Source organism: Athene noctua, chromosome 24 (assembly GCF_965140245.1).
Source record: "Athene noctua chromosome 24, bAthNoc1.hap1.1, whole genome shotgun sequence".
Classification (NCBI taxonomy): domain Eukaryota; kingdom Metazoa; phylum Chordata; class Aves; order Strigiformes; family Strigidae; genus Athene; species Athene noctua.
In genome coordinates this window covers 2,641,258-2,655,005 of record NC_134060.1, presented here as the reverse complement: position 1 = coordinate 2,655,005, position 13,748 = coordinate 2,641,258, and the positions used below count along the sequence as shown (strand labels likewise).

General features: G+C 51.8%; 1 protein-coding gene across 1 annotated transcript; it reads right to left on the bottom strand.

Moving 5' to 3' along the window:
* Nucleotides 1-855: 855 nt before the first annotated feature.
* On the bottom strand, nucleotides 856-10,180 carry TMEM39B (transmembrane protein 39B). Its single transcript, XM_074926030.1, has 9 exons — nucleotides 10,071-10,180; nucleotides 7,800-8,008; nucleotides 5,750-5,969; nucleotides 5,369-5,452; nucleotides 4,555-4,709; nucleotides 3,600-3,936; nucleotides 2,569-2,756; nucleotides 1,991-2,111; nucleotides 856-1,225 (listed from the first exon to the last, which is right to left on the bottom strand). Exons 2-9 carry the CDS (start codon nucleotides 7,925-7,927, stop codon nucleotides 989-991), a joined length of 1,470 nt encoding a protein of 489 aa, XP_074782131.1. The 5' UTR covers nucleotides 7,928-8,008; nucleotides 10,071-10,180; the 3' UTR covers nucleotides 856-988.
* Between the last annotated feature and the right edge of the window lie 3,568 nt (nucleotides 10,181-13,748).

Genomic DNA, 13,748 nt, shown 5'->3' with positions numbered 1-13,748 from the left:
CGACTCTTCAACCCCCCCAGGGATCCCGGGGACTCCCCCCTGCCCTGGGCAGCCCATTCCAACGCCCAACAGCCCCTTCTGCACAGAAATCCTTCCTCAGAGCCAGCCTGACCCTGCCCTGGGCAGCTTGAGGCCATTCCCTCGGGGCCTGGCGCTGGGGCCTTGGCTCCAGAGACTCATCCCCCCTCTCTGCCCCCTCCTGGCAGGGAGTTGCAGAGGGCCAGGAGGTCTCCCCTCAGCCTCCTCTTCTCCAGACTGAACCCCCCCAGTTCCCCCAGCCGCTCCCCAGCAGACCTGTGCTCCAGACCCTGCCCCAGCTCCGTTGCCCTTCTCTGGCCACCTCGAGTCACTCAATGGCCTTTTAGCACTGCATCTCCTCACACGGGGTCCCCTCGCACCAAATCCCCTCACGCTGCTGCAGACCTCAAACCATCCCCTGCGCGCTGTGAGCGAGGGGTTGCACCAGTTCTGGGGTTGCAGCAGTTCTGGGGTTGCAGCAGTTCTGGTGCATCCATTTAAAAATCACCAGTAACAAACCAAACGCAGCCTTCTCCCCCCACTAAGGCCACAGAGCATGGAGGGGTGCTGCAGGGGGACCCTCGGGGTCCCCCAAAGGATGGGACCAGGGCTCACCCCTTCCAAAGGAACCCAGCCTGAGGCTGTGAGCTTAAACATACCTTTAATTCTCATCTTCCCACTCAGCGCCAGCTGGAGCTCCCAACTCCAGCAGCAGCAGTGTTTGCGTTGCTCAAAACTAAGCGCCGTTGTTAATAAATCACTCCTCTCGAATACAAACAGGAGGAGGGCTTCTCGGGGGATTTTACCAGACAACAAACACACAAACAACTGTTGGGAGTAAAAAAATATGTTTTTTCCTTTTAATTACATCAGTTATCAAAGAAAAAAAGCAGTGGTAACAAAAATACAAAGCTCTGAGGGTTTCTTGTTTTGTTTGTTTTGTAATAAGCTGAGCATCAGTGCAATTGTTTTAATTTAACTTCTGCTCTGAGTCTCTGCTGGCAGAATATGAGTAGGCTTTGCCCAGCACCAGACGGTCACGCAGCAGCTTGAAGAAGGCGTAGTAATTGCTGAAGAGGATCAGAGCCAGCGAGATAGTCTGGTGCCACTTCTCTGAAGAAATCAGTGAGTAGAGCTGGTAGAAGATGACGGCTCCTTCCAGCAGGATCAGGATGTTGAGGATCCTCAGTGGTTTGCTGAAAAAGAACTGTACGAGGGACCAAAATAAGGCACCGAGCGAGGTCAGACCCTTTGGGTACGTGTTTTTGACAGGACGTGTGAGGCAGAGGCCGGTGTGGATTCCTCTGGGATTCCTTTTTTCACAGAACCCAGACTCATCCGGGTTGGAAAAGCCCCTGAAGCTCCTCCAGCCCAACCATGACCCTCACCCTGACCGTTCCCAACTCCCCCAGATCCCTCAGCGCTGGCTCAGCCCGACTCTTCAACCCCCCCAGGGATCCCGGGGACTCCCCCCTGCCCTGGGCAGCCCATTCCAACGCCCAACAGCCCCTTCTGCACAGAAATCCTCCCTCAGAGCCAGCCTGACCCTGCCCTGGGCAGCTTGAGGCCATTCCCTCGGGGCCTGGCGCTGGGGCCTTGGCTCCAGAGACTCATCCCCCCTCTCTGCCCCCTCCTGGCAGGGAGTTGCAGAGGGCCAGGAGGTCTCCCCTCAGCCTCCTCTTCTCCAGACTAAACCCCACCAGTTCCCTCAGCTGCTCCTCTTTTTTTTTTTTTTTTTTAATTTTTGCCCGTGACCAGCTCTGGACAGAGCCCCGGTTTGCAGGGCCAGAATCACCCTTTTGGCGGCACCGACAGGAGCTGTGGGAGTCAGCTGGAAGGCCCCAGCACCCCGGCACACCCCCCAGGGCAGCTCTCCCCCTCGCAGAGCCCAGCTCAGAGGTGCTGAGGACACGAGGAGCGTGACCCTGCGAGGTGCTACCCCTCAGACCCCACCGAGGAGCCGCGATCTTACGTGAAAGCGGAAGTGCGAGACGTCCGAGGGCACCGCCACGTTGTAATGACCCACAGCTTTGTACACGTTCTTGCTGTGTTTCACCAACACTCCCTGGGGCCACATGCACTCCTCTGTCCACCTGCAGGAAAGAAGCAGAGCGCTCTCGTTTCTACCTCCAGAGCCGAAGCGGGGTCTGCTGCCTCCCCACCATCACCCTCCGCAGCCTTGGCCGCGGCAGCAAGCTGACATCATTGGCGAGGGCAGGGTTTGGCCCAGCGAGGTGTGTAACTATGGCAGTGACAAACTGCAGTTACCTGTGGCCAAAAGCAGCAGGCACCTTGCCAAAAATCAGATCTGCTTGCTGCGCTGCTTGGAAGTGGCCAGCACAGATAGTGTCTGTAAGCTGTCGGATGTGTCAGCCAACAGCTCTGCTTTCATTTTTCTTTCTCTTGTTGGTTTTTTTTTTTTTTTTTTTAAGCAACAAGAGGAGGAGGAGAAGTGGCTGGAGAGCTGAGCTCCTCATCCAGCCTCTCTGCTCATGCCAACAGGCCTGCCAGCAAAAACTCCAGCCCCAGCCCCAAGAGAGAGTTCCTTACTGATGCTGCAGCACGTTGGAGCAGAGGGCTGGATCGACCTTCTGCCAGCAGCCCAGGTGTGCTGCAGCTTTGTGGAGCAGGTCGCAGTAGCGCGCGGGTAAGAGGTACTGCATCAGGATCACCGACGTGCTGATGGAAACCAGGAGGAAGAGCTCACACGACCAGCGTTTGTCATAGTACTGAGTGTTCTGTAGGGGCGGGGGGACAAGACAAATGCGTGACAAGGTGTTTGGACAGCCTCACCTAACAAAGCCATCACAACACAAAGCGCTCAGGCAGGTACAACAAGGGGTTTTCACGTAGCTATTAATCCTGCTTGAAAAAGAAGCGCCCACATAGGATGGCTGCTGTACAACTCCTGAACACACCACGGTGAAACATTTGCGCTGTCATCACCCACCACCAAAAATAGGGAGAGAGCTCCTGGTGCTCCCCAAGCTCAGCTGACGACGGGGGGGGGGGGTGCACCAGCCCCTCAGGGGATGCGACTTGGGCTCATCCCTGAGGTCTGACAGATTTACTGCAAGCCATTTGTCTCACTGTACAACCTATTAGTAACTTAAATAAAACAGAAAAGAATCCTAATAAGGTCCATGCTCCTTCATCCCACCACCCTGGTTAAAGTCAACCCCCTTGTCCTGGAGCTCTGTCCTCGCAGCTCAGCGTGTGAAGGAATGGCTGGCCTGGAGCCCTTCCAGCTTCAGGGGGAGGCAGGATGGATGCTACAGACGGACACACACTCCCACCAACAGTCAGAATACACCTGACCAGGACAATATTGTCCTCCATTATCTGGAGTTTAAGCAAAGCTAAACCCAGACCGTTTTGTTACTTTTCACGAGGCCTCTGTAATTGGGTTTGTCGCAGCCGCCTGTGCACACAGACCTGTGACGACCTCGTGCCAGCGAAGACAGAAGCAAGAACCAAACCTCCTCCATAACCCCGTGTCCATCTCCCCACTGTCCTTCCCCCTCCCCAGCCCCACGCCAGGAGGAGCAGAGTCTGCAAGAGCATCACCAGCCCTGGCTCACCTTCACAAACCAGACCGGCACAAAGGCCACGTAGTAAGCGCTGAGCATGGAGCTCACCAGCACCTCCTTCATCCGCCAGTTAAAGTCCATTTTCAGGTATTCCACCTCGTTGCGGATGAGATCCGGGGAGAGGCAGCAGGCGTGCGTGGGCATGGCCTCCATGCCGTACATCTGCCGAGTGTGCTGCTTCCAGGTTTCCTTTAGGACAGTCAGGTAGTCTCGGCCCCTGGAGGTCACCTCGCTGGTCTCTCTGGGACCGATGTTGGCCACCTGGGAGAAGAGCCCCGTCTTCCGCAGGTCACAGTTCAGCTGAAGGAAGGGAATGTACATGCCAAACCTGGAGCAGCAAAGTGCAGAAAGGTGGTTACTTCCTTAGGAGTTCCCTGGGCAAGGCCTTTGCTGGCAGCAGATCAGCGTTACGATCACATCCTGCTCCTAACCGGCATCTAGTACCTATATAAACTCCAGAAAAGACCTTCACCAATCTGATCTCAAACACAAGCACCGAGTCTCAGATCTTTACATTTCCTCCTGCATCTACCAGAGAGAAGGGAGCTACTTCCACAACTTGACTGGAAACAGAACTGGCTTCCTTTTGTTATTTAAGATGAAGCGGGGGAGCTGTTTGATTCACTCCACCTGGCAGAGGTACTAAGAACTAAGGTAAACCAGAGACACAGGTTCTTTGAACAGCACGAGAAAAGCAGGCAATCCTTTTCAGAGGACGGGAGCAATCTAAGGGTGCTCACATTAAAACTGAAATATGGGTAACTGTTAAAGATATGCCCTGCCACCGAGAAGAAATGTGACACAGCAAGAGGGAAAAGGGTAGTTTAAGTTCTGTTAGCAGGTAATCAAGTGCTTATTTACTTTCAGGCTTCATTTCAACTGAGCAACACCCACTGCACTGAAGCAATATTAGAAATCACACACAAGTGACAGAGGAGATACTTACGGGTAACACAGGAACAGGAGATTAAGGAAAGAGTAGGTTCTGAAAAGGTGAATTATTGATCGACACAAACTCCAGCCTGTGCCAGTGAGAACAGCAAACCGAGTGATCACCAGGAAAATAGAGCGTGGCAGGGAGACTTTGCCACTCTGTGAAGCCTGCGGGGAGAGAAGAAAGAGCTGGGCAGAGAGGAGACTCATTCACTCTTCCTACAGGAAGCAAACGGCAAAAGAGCAGCACCCAGACTGTAAAATCAACCTCATACGCATGAAGGAAGAGCCAGTGAAAGGCTCTGTTTGACTGCCACTGGAAAGGGGAGGCCTTCTGCAGGCTGGAATCTGGCCTCTCCCAAACCCAGGGCCTCACTCCTCAAGCGGGAATGAGCAGAGCTCTCAGAGTTCCTCGTTACGGTCTGGCAGTTATCGCTGTGACCAGCCCGCTCTCCTGGACCCGCTCGCCACAGAAAGCTTCCGCAGTCAGCAGAAACCAACCTGCACTGGTCCCTCCGTGCAGAAAGACAGAGTAATTAAGAGAAGAGGAAAGGAGCCAAATGCTGTTCTTCACAAGGAAGAATTACTACAGTCTCGCTGAGACGGTAATTCAGAAACAATCACAGAAGGACAGAGAGTCATGAGCAAGAGTTCAAGGCGCTCGTTTCTGTTCTTCCCATTAGAAACCGTGCCTAGGTTTCTGACTTGGACATAGCACAAGGTTGTTTAGAAAAGGACAGAAGAGTTTGGAACTGCAAAAGGGACACACAGCTTTACATTTCGCCTGAGAGGAAAGAACAGTTCTGAGATCTGCCTCGGGACTTTACCTCCTTCACAATAGCACCGATCAGCCGGCGTGCCAGGACGATTGTTGTCACTGTCAGCACGTTGAAGTCAATAAGGTGAAAGTTCTGCGGTGACAAAAACAAAATGATTCCACTTTCCATCAGGCAGCAGAAACCCACATTCAACAGAGAAGCTCCCAAGTTATTCTCTTCTCCTCGGACTCTCTCTTCCAAGATCAGAAAGAGAATGCCAAGCAGACAGCAAGTGCCCAAAATTTGCCAAATAACAGTCACATGAGCAACCCTCCAGGGCTGTAGAGTCACATGTAGTTTGCATGAAACACATATAGAAAACTTTATGTCTAATGACCCAAGAGAGTGTCTGTGAGTATCACGGGACAGCAGCTGTCCTCTGGTGCTTACCAATGACGTGTGCGAGGGCGGGTGGGAGGGTGGGTACCACCACACAGTTTTGTAGATGTTGATGTAGTGGACAAACAGAGCAACGAGATGACAGAAGAAGAGCTGAAGTTCAAACAGCACACTCCTCTCCACGGGCAGCTCTGGGATCTTACAGTGCCGGAGGGGGACGACTGTCTGAGTTGCCAAAGGTGGGCTGGAAAGGCCTGTACCTGAACCGCTCCTACCGAGGTAAAGCAAAAGGCAGCAGTCACTTCCCTGAGATAAACACAGCCCACAGCCTCAGGCTCTAGAAGCTGGGGGTCTAATATTGACTGAGACACCTAAGCTGACTGTCATGGTCAATGGCTGACACACACCAGGAGCTTCAGTGCCCTGAAGATGTCTAGAACGACTATTACAGGCAGATGTCAGCAGGAATTTGACCAGCAAAAGCAGTATTTGGAACCAGGCCAGTCCCCAGCACCAGGTCATTTGGTATTAAATCCCCTGCGTTGAGTCAGGTTCCAGAGCTGTGGCTGTGTTTTGCTATTCAAGGGGCAAGCAGTGGCCTTTTTAATTAATTGGAAGCTTTTAGGCCTTGAGTTGCTATTTACATTTCTAAGAGCGCTTGAACATGAAATACAGAGCAATTAAACACAAGCCCTTTCTCATTCTTTAACTTCTATTCAACTATGGAGGAAAAACAAGTTTAGTCAGAGGTGCGTATTCCTGTGTGAGCACGCACATGATCCCAGACAGCAACCCTTTTAATCAAAGGGAAGGGAGTTAATATATACTAGATATATCTCTCCTGATTTGCAATCTCTAAATAACAACAGTCAAAGGAATCTGGGTGTGGGTTTCAAAGGAACTACAGAGCACGAACTCCTACTGAAAATCCCCAAACCACAAAAGTCTCGGAGTGTGACTGCAGAAAGACTTTTAGCCCAGGGGTGGATACAGGTGGATTAGTCCCTGCTTTTTAAAACAGAAGGCTGACAGCCTACATTAAGGCCATGTGTCAGGGAAAAACTTTAGGAACCCGAGCTGTCTCTCTAAAATCCCCAGATTCCCAAGCTGACAAGACTGATTCAGCTCCTCAGGATTGATAAATCCATCAATGAACGCTGCTCCCTGCACACAGAACAAAAGTTGCTGTTCTGATCCTACAGAAAGGGGCTTTAAATATAAACACAAACGCCTTTTCTGCTTTGAACAGACACAGGAGACCCAAGAGCAGAGACAAGGCTCTCACCGGCATGAAGGGACTCCTCGGCCTGGGCTGCCAGGCAGGTGATGGGTATCCCAGGGTTCAGCGGCAGAGACAAACCGCTCAGAGGTGAGCTGGGGCATTACTACTCGTGGTAAGAACCTCTGTGCAAGCTCTCGCAGCAAAGTCTGTAGGATTGCTCCACCTTCTGTGGCCTTGCAATGACTTGTCTGAATAACTGTATCCCCATAAATTTCTTGGCTTAGGGCCGTAAGCAGGGAGTACGTTAAGACAGATCTAACACTTTCTTTGCAGAGAGTTCATAAGGCGCCTCCTGCTTATGCGTTGCTGTCGGTGCTCTGCTTCTCCTTCCTCCTCTCTACCTCAGCCGCAGAATTGCAACCAACCAGCTAGGCTAGAACCTGAAAAAAACCCACAGCCTACACATCACCTGACCTAGCTAAACTCTACCCCAGAAATGCCTCACCTGACATAAACTTCAGGGCACAGGAGACGCAACAACCTGAACTCCAGAGTCAGGCTTTTGGATAAAAAATTTCTCTCTATTTTTACTTTCCATTCAATGGTCACTAAAGGCTTCTGAACACTCGTGGTCTGATGGTCTGATAAAGCACTTAACAGTCTCCACAAATTAAAACCTACTATCCCAATTACAACACCCAGCGTGGACACTGCCACGTATAGGAAAAGGATTTCAGCTGGACGCTGGGAGTTAACAAATCGCTGAGCCACAGGAAAACCAGCAGCGTGTGAGATGAGGAGGTACAGGTGGCCTCACACCTCGCTCAGAGAGGAGCAGCCGGCCTGGCTAGGCGTGAGGATGTGGAGAGCGGGACGTACCTGGTGCGTGAGCGCACGCCCGTGACAGAGGAACTCGTGGAGTGGCCGGAGCCGCCAGCAGCCCCGGGTTCACAGAGGGGATTTCGGCAGTAGGACGTGCGGTTAGGGCCCCGCCTTCCCCCTGCCATAACAACAGAGGGTGCAGAGGGCTGATCTTCCAGGTGGCTTCTCTGCTGTTCACTGCGTGATTATGTCTTCAGTCCTTAAAACTAAAAGGAAAAGATTTATATTTAAGGCTCATCTGCTTACCACGCCCCTGGTGACCAGCGGGAACAGATCACTGCTAGTTTGCAGCACAAAGTAGGATAATCCAACTTTGCTCAACCCTTTTCTGTATCTCCTGTACTTGCCACGGGCTACAGATGCGGCCCCAGATAGCTCCCGACGCTCCGACGTGCAGCAGCTTGCCAAGGTGCTGCGGATTCACTGAGTCTAAAGCCTAACGCATGCAGGCTTCCACAGGAGCAGGAAGCAGCTTTTCATGCCTCTCTCCCAACCCAAGGCAGTTTAGGAGGAATTTAATCTGCATCGGTGTGGTGTTTTCCCCGTTTTACAGGCAGAGCAATACACTTAGAGAGATGCTAAACAATTTGCCCAAAGGATTCAGTAAACTGGGGATGTTCCTTAAGTTCCCTTTTGCCTAATTTTGTGCTGGAATCACAGCTCTTTTAAAGGGACACTGCAAAAGCACACAAACTGGCTTTTTCCTTTTTTGCTTCTTTAAGACAGGAAAATAATAACTAGCATTTTCAGGGCATTTGTTGTTGTCGTATGTTTGCATGCCACAGAGCTCAAAAGCCCAAAGTTAGCTTTTCTCGTGTTTGCTTCCCGCAGTGTAAACAATAATAATAATACTACCAAGGTTTTAAAAACCTTCTCCAGATCCTGTTTAGTCTTAGGAGAATCTACAAATCTTAGAGAAAGGACAGGGTGATAATACACCACTTACTAGGAGTGAAATCTGAGCCGTGAAGAGACTCGGATCAGGTCACATCAATTGCTTAGTATTTCTTTTTCTGATCGCTAATTTCTAGTTTGCATCACTTAGCAATTAGCATCTGAATTTAAAAAAAAAAATGCTGAAGGCTTAGAGAGTGCTCTTGAACAAGTTTTAAAGCTTACGCTGAGCTTTACTAGTCCCGGACAGTGAGGGACAAGGGTGCAAGGGGGCTGTGCCTGGGGCTCGAGCCAAGAAATGCAAAGACACCCTGAGATGGGTGCCACCACAGCAGCGAGTGGGACACAGCGCTGGGGGAACTGGGGGGGTACAGAGCAAAGGGCAACAACCCCAGTGTGTGCCGTGGCACACAGAGTCCTGGGGACCTGGGAACGCACTGCTGTTCACAGGGGCCCCCCCAGGATACAACACACGGGCTGTGTGGGGGGCACCAGAGCGACAGGACCTTGCGGGGAGGTGAAGACAGTGGGTTTGAGGCCCAGGACGTCGCCACAAGAGAGTCTGAGAGGGGAGAAGCGGTAGGACGGAAGTGTTGGGTCTGGGAAGGGAGCTGGGGGGTTTGTGGGGGCACACCTGGGAGCTACGGGAGGGCAGCTCTGGGCTCTGGGAGCTCGCATGGGGGCTCTGAAGGAGCAGTGGTGGCTGTGAGGGCACAGACCAGGGGCTCTGGGTTCTACAGAGGCGCAGGCGGGAGGCACAAACACTCCGGGGGTGCAGGCAGAGGCTACAGGGGAGAAATGGGAAATCAGGGGGCACAAGTGAGGACTGGAGAAGCGCAGTGGGGGCCGCGGGGGCTCTGGGGGAGCAGTAGGGGCCGTAAGAAGGGGCTACAAAGGCTCTTGGGGTGCAGGCCAGGGCTGTGGCGGAGCTGCGGGCGCCTGAGGAGTGCCGCGGGGGCTGGGGGCTCGCGGGACGGGCCACGGGAGGGCACCGGGGGCTCCGGAGAGACCCCACCGGGGTACAAGGAACCTGCAGGAGCGTTTGGGGCTACGGGCTGGGGCGGTAAGCTCCCGGGGCTGTACCGGGGCACGCACGGAGCCTGCAGGGAGGAACGGGGCTCCAGAGCAGCTGCGGGGCGCCCCGGGGGCTCCGGGCCAGGCCGCGGCGCGGGAGCCGCCCCCCTCCCGGCGGCGGCGGCGGGGCGGGGCCAGCCGCGGGCTCTCCAGCGCCCCGCCCGCCGCTCGGCCCCTCTCCCCCACAGCTCCCGGTTCACCGCGCTCCCCCCCGCCCCCCGTCCCCTTCCTCCGCGTCCATCCCGCCGCCTCCCTCCGCCTCGGTGCCCCGGGTCGGTCCCGCCGCTCGCTCCCCCTCACCCATCTCCGGCCGCCGCTCAGCCTGCGCCGGGCACAATATGGCGGGCGGGGCCGGGCGGCGCGATGGCGGCCGCGGGCGGACAATCCTCCTGCGGAGCGCGCGCGCGCGCTGCCCCGGCCACGCCCCCCCAGCCAGGCCCCGCCTCTAGCCCCGCCCCGTCCCGAGGACCAGGCCCCGAAGCACTCGGGGCGTTTGGAGGCCCCCCCCCCCCCCAACCTCCCCCCCTCAAACTACATCTTCCCCCAAAACAGCAACTCTGCAGCAGGAAGAGAAAGGAGAGGAAAACCTCACACCTCCGAAAGCAAAAAAAAAAAAAAATATATATATATATTCAACGTTAGGCCTTTATTATAGGGAATGACTAATCACTTCCAACATCTGTTGAACACTCCTCGCTAAATACCAGCCACAGAAGAGCTTGCCAGTTTCCTCTACAAGTTATTTTAATGCTGTGATTCACCTTGATCGGTTTTCGCCATCTTTACCAACCACTCGCGGTATTTTTCATCGATTTCCTTAACTTGTGGGTGTTTTGACGCTTTAGGACAGATGGAGCGTTATACAATCCTGAGAACCTGGGCTGGAGGCAAAGCCAACTCTAAAATTAATGAACTTTCACAGGGACAATTTTTTATTTCTTACTGTTTTTGAAACCTACGTTGTGCAGAATCATCAAAAAACAGGAATCTCCAGGCACCTGTTTTAACACAATCTTCTGGAACAACGATAAAGGTGACAGGCAGGACGCACCAATGTCAGGTTAAAAACAGGTTTGCGTCTCTAACACCGTGTATGAGCCTTTGGTGTGTCTGGTTCTAAAGCCAGTGGTGAAAGTAACAGCTTCAACTGGAAAACACTTTTTATTTCAGTCTCCAAGACACAGCTGCTGCTCTCCAGCACTGGCAGCAGCCGCGGGAGGCTCCGCTGTTTTCCACCACTCACCAAGAGCTGGCAGGTTCTCATTTCCCAGCCACAGCAAAGGGAAAGGCATCTTAACCGGGTTCCTTTGTCAGATCTGAAATCAGCTCGTTGGAGATTCATCCCAGTTCGCAAAAGGAGCAAAATGAATGTGGAAGCAAACATTTCCATTAAAACATATGGTAGCAATGGAAGGCTCAACTGAGCAATAACAGCAAAGGTTTCTGCTCTGTGCTCACAGGAACTGAGCTTCCCGAGTAGAAAAAAGAGTAACATCTACATTTGAGATGGGAGTTCCCACGGGCCCTGACTAGCCTGCAGAAATTCCTCCCCCTCAAAGCTTACAAATGGGGCATGTGTCCAACATCTCATCCAAGATGTTATAGGTTTATCAATTAAAGAAGAATTTCCCTAAGCCCTGCCTTCCCCCCCCCCCCCAAAAGCACCATATGTACTTGTTCCTCGCAGCCGAGAGAAGAGCTGTGTGAGCAGCACCGCCTGTTCTCCTCGACATCTCCCAGCAGACAGGTCACAGCTGGTCTCTTCTCCTCTGGGGCCATTTGGAGGGTCTGTCCCAGGCTGCAGGAATCACCCTTTGCCCAAGTGGGTTTTTAGGAGAGCAGTGGCATGGGGTGAGGAAGGGAAGACACGCACATTTAAATTGTTTTTCTTGGCTCTCTTCGTAACAGATGCTCTCATACAAATTTTAAAACTCATTCTGTACAAAAGGAATCATCTGCTTTAACAGCTGAACAGGGAATCCAGCTGTGCTCTTAAACCCAACTTGCCAAATATGGAATTTTACAGAGGGCCACATCAAGGTAACGTCTTAGCCTTACGGAAAGCACAGCATTTTAAGTTAAACATAAAAATACCATAGGTAAGTTATAAAATAAAGCTTGTAGCCATTTGCTTTATTTAATAATCCAAACAGCAACTTGAAACCAGGGTTAAGGAACAGGCAGGGTATGACAGTCTCCTTCCAGGAAAAGCTGCCGGGGACATCTCTACAATACCAGTTGGAGTGTTTTTCCTGCAGGCTCAGTTTCACACTCCTGTTGCTGTCCAAGATACTGGCTATGAACTGCTGTGCACGCTGAGACCTCACCGAGGAAGTGTAAAGTCCAGGTTTGTCCCAGCTCCAAGCAAGGCCAGCCTGAGTATTTATACCAAGGGGCTGGACTAGAGGCTGAAGAAGCTGGGGCCACTCAGAGCGAGGGCCAGAGAAGACAGGACTGCTGAGGCACGGAGCGCTCTGCAGCAGGAGGATGTTTCTGGAGTCAAGCTTCTCTTGAAAAGAACAGTATTGTTGGAAGCACTTCCACAGAGGAGACGTGACTCCTGCTGTACGTCACACTGTACAGCGCCAAGCACAATGGGGGCCTTTATCTTGTTTATGGTCTTTATCAAAATCCAACAAATAATAAGATGTGGATTAGTCCTTTGGGGAAATGAGGAGATGAAAGATCACTGGTGCTTGTTAGCTCACAGCCAGCAGAATACTACCTCCAGGGGCTACGTGTCAGTATAACAGAAAGGTTATTTAGGTGACTCAGACTTACTCAAAGGAATCTCTACCCCTCACAAATTTCAGCGAGTCCTGTATCACCCCCGGAATGTCTGGCTAATTAGAGCAACTTTGAGACACACATCCGATGCCGATGGCTATTTTGGGATCTCAAATTAGCTTCTGCAGACTCTAGGCTAAAATCTGAACGTAGTAATGCTGTGAGAGGGAGGAAGATGTTTGATGCAGGGCATGTTTTCAAAATACTTTTGGCATATACAGTTATTTTCAATATAATAAGATTTACATTCCTCCATAACATTAAAATCTTTCACATAAACATGCAACAAATGCAATGCACAAGCAAGCTGTATTACTCCAAAGGCAGTGTCACAAGATCCACTTCTACTGGTAAAAAACTGCATCATAATAGATGATCTCTATCAAATCTTTTCCACTTGATATAAAAGATGTGCCTAGTAAGAAAGAAATAGGAAAGATTGGTACAACACCATATAAATTGATGTTCCAATTACATTGTAAATGAAGATGCATTCGATAAACAGGCCACAAATCCAGACACGTTACGATTTCCCCTAGCAGAAAACTACGGATCCAATTTTCAAGTTAAAGTCAAAGAATTGAGGGTAATCTCACTCTGCTGCAGCATTTCTTGTTCCTAATACTCCTAAGATAAGAGAAGCTCGTTTGGTAGCTTTACAATTCCATATAAAATAAGACACATGTCCTTCGATGTCCTATGCCCAAGGCTTTTCACAGTTATCGTTTGAAGCCATTAGACTTCTTCAGCATTCCAAGAGTTTATTTCTTTGTTCTTCTATTTATGGAGCTCAGACTTGCAGTGATCTCGAGATTTGAGAGAAAGTGATTAGCTGTCCCCAAAGGAAACGCTTACAGCTGCTGCCTTTGGGCCTGGGGGGAGATGTGTCCTTGCTGTGTAAGCAGGTCACTCCACTGATGCGTGATGATCTCCCCAATCAAGGTACGACTCGGTTTGCAAACACTTGCGTGCATTTTTTTTTTTTTTTTAAAGGTATTTCTTGGAAAATAAGCAAGTCGGTGGGGCCAAAGCAACCGCCAGAGGGAGCCCCTCCACTGTGGGTGCTGACCAGCACCAGCACCCAAAGGTGCTGGGGGTCTGTCACACCCTCCTGAGGGCTCTGAGCTGAACGTGTCCCAGCCAGCGGGCAGGACCACTGCCTCAGCCACCTCTGGCAACACCAGAGGAAAA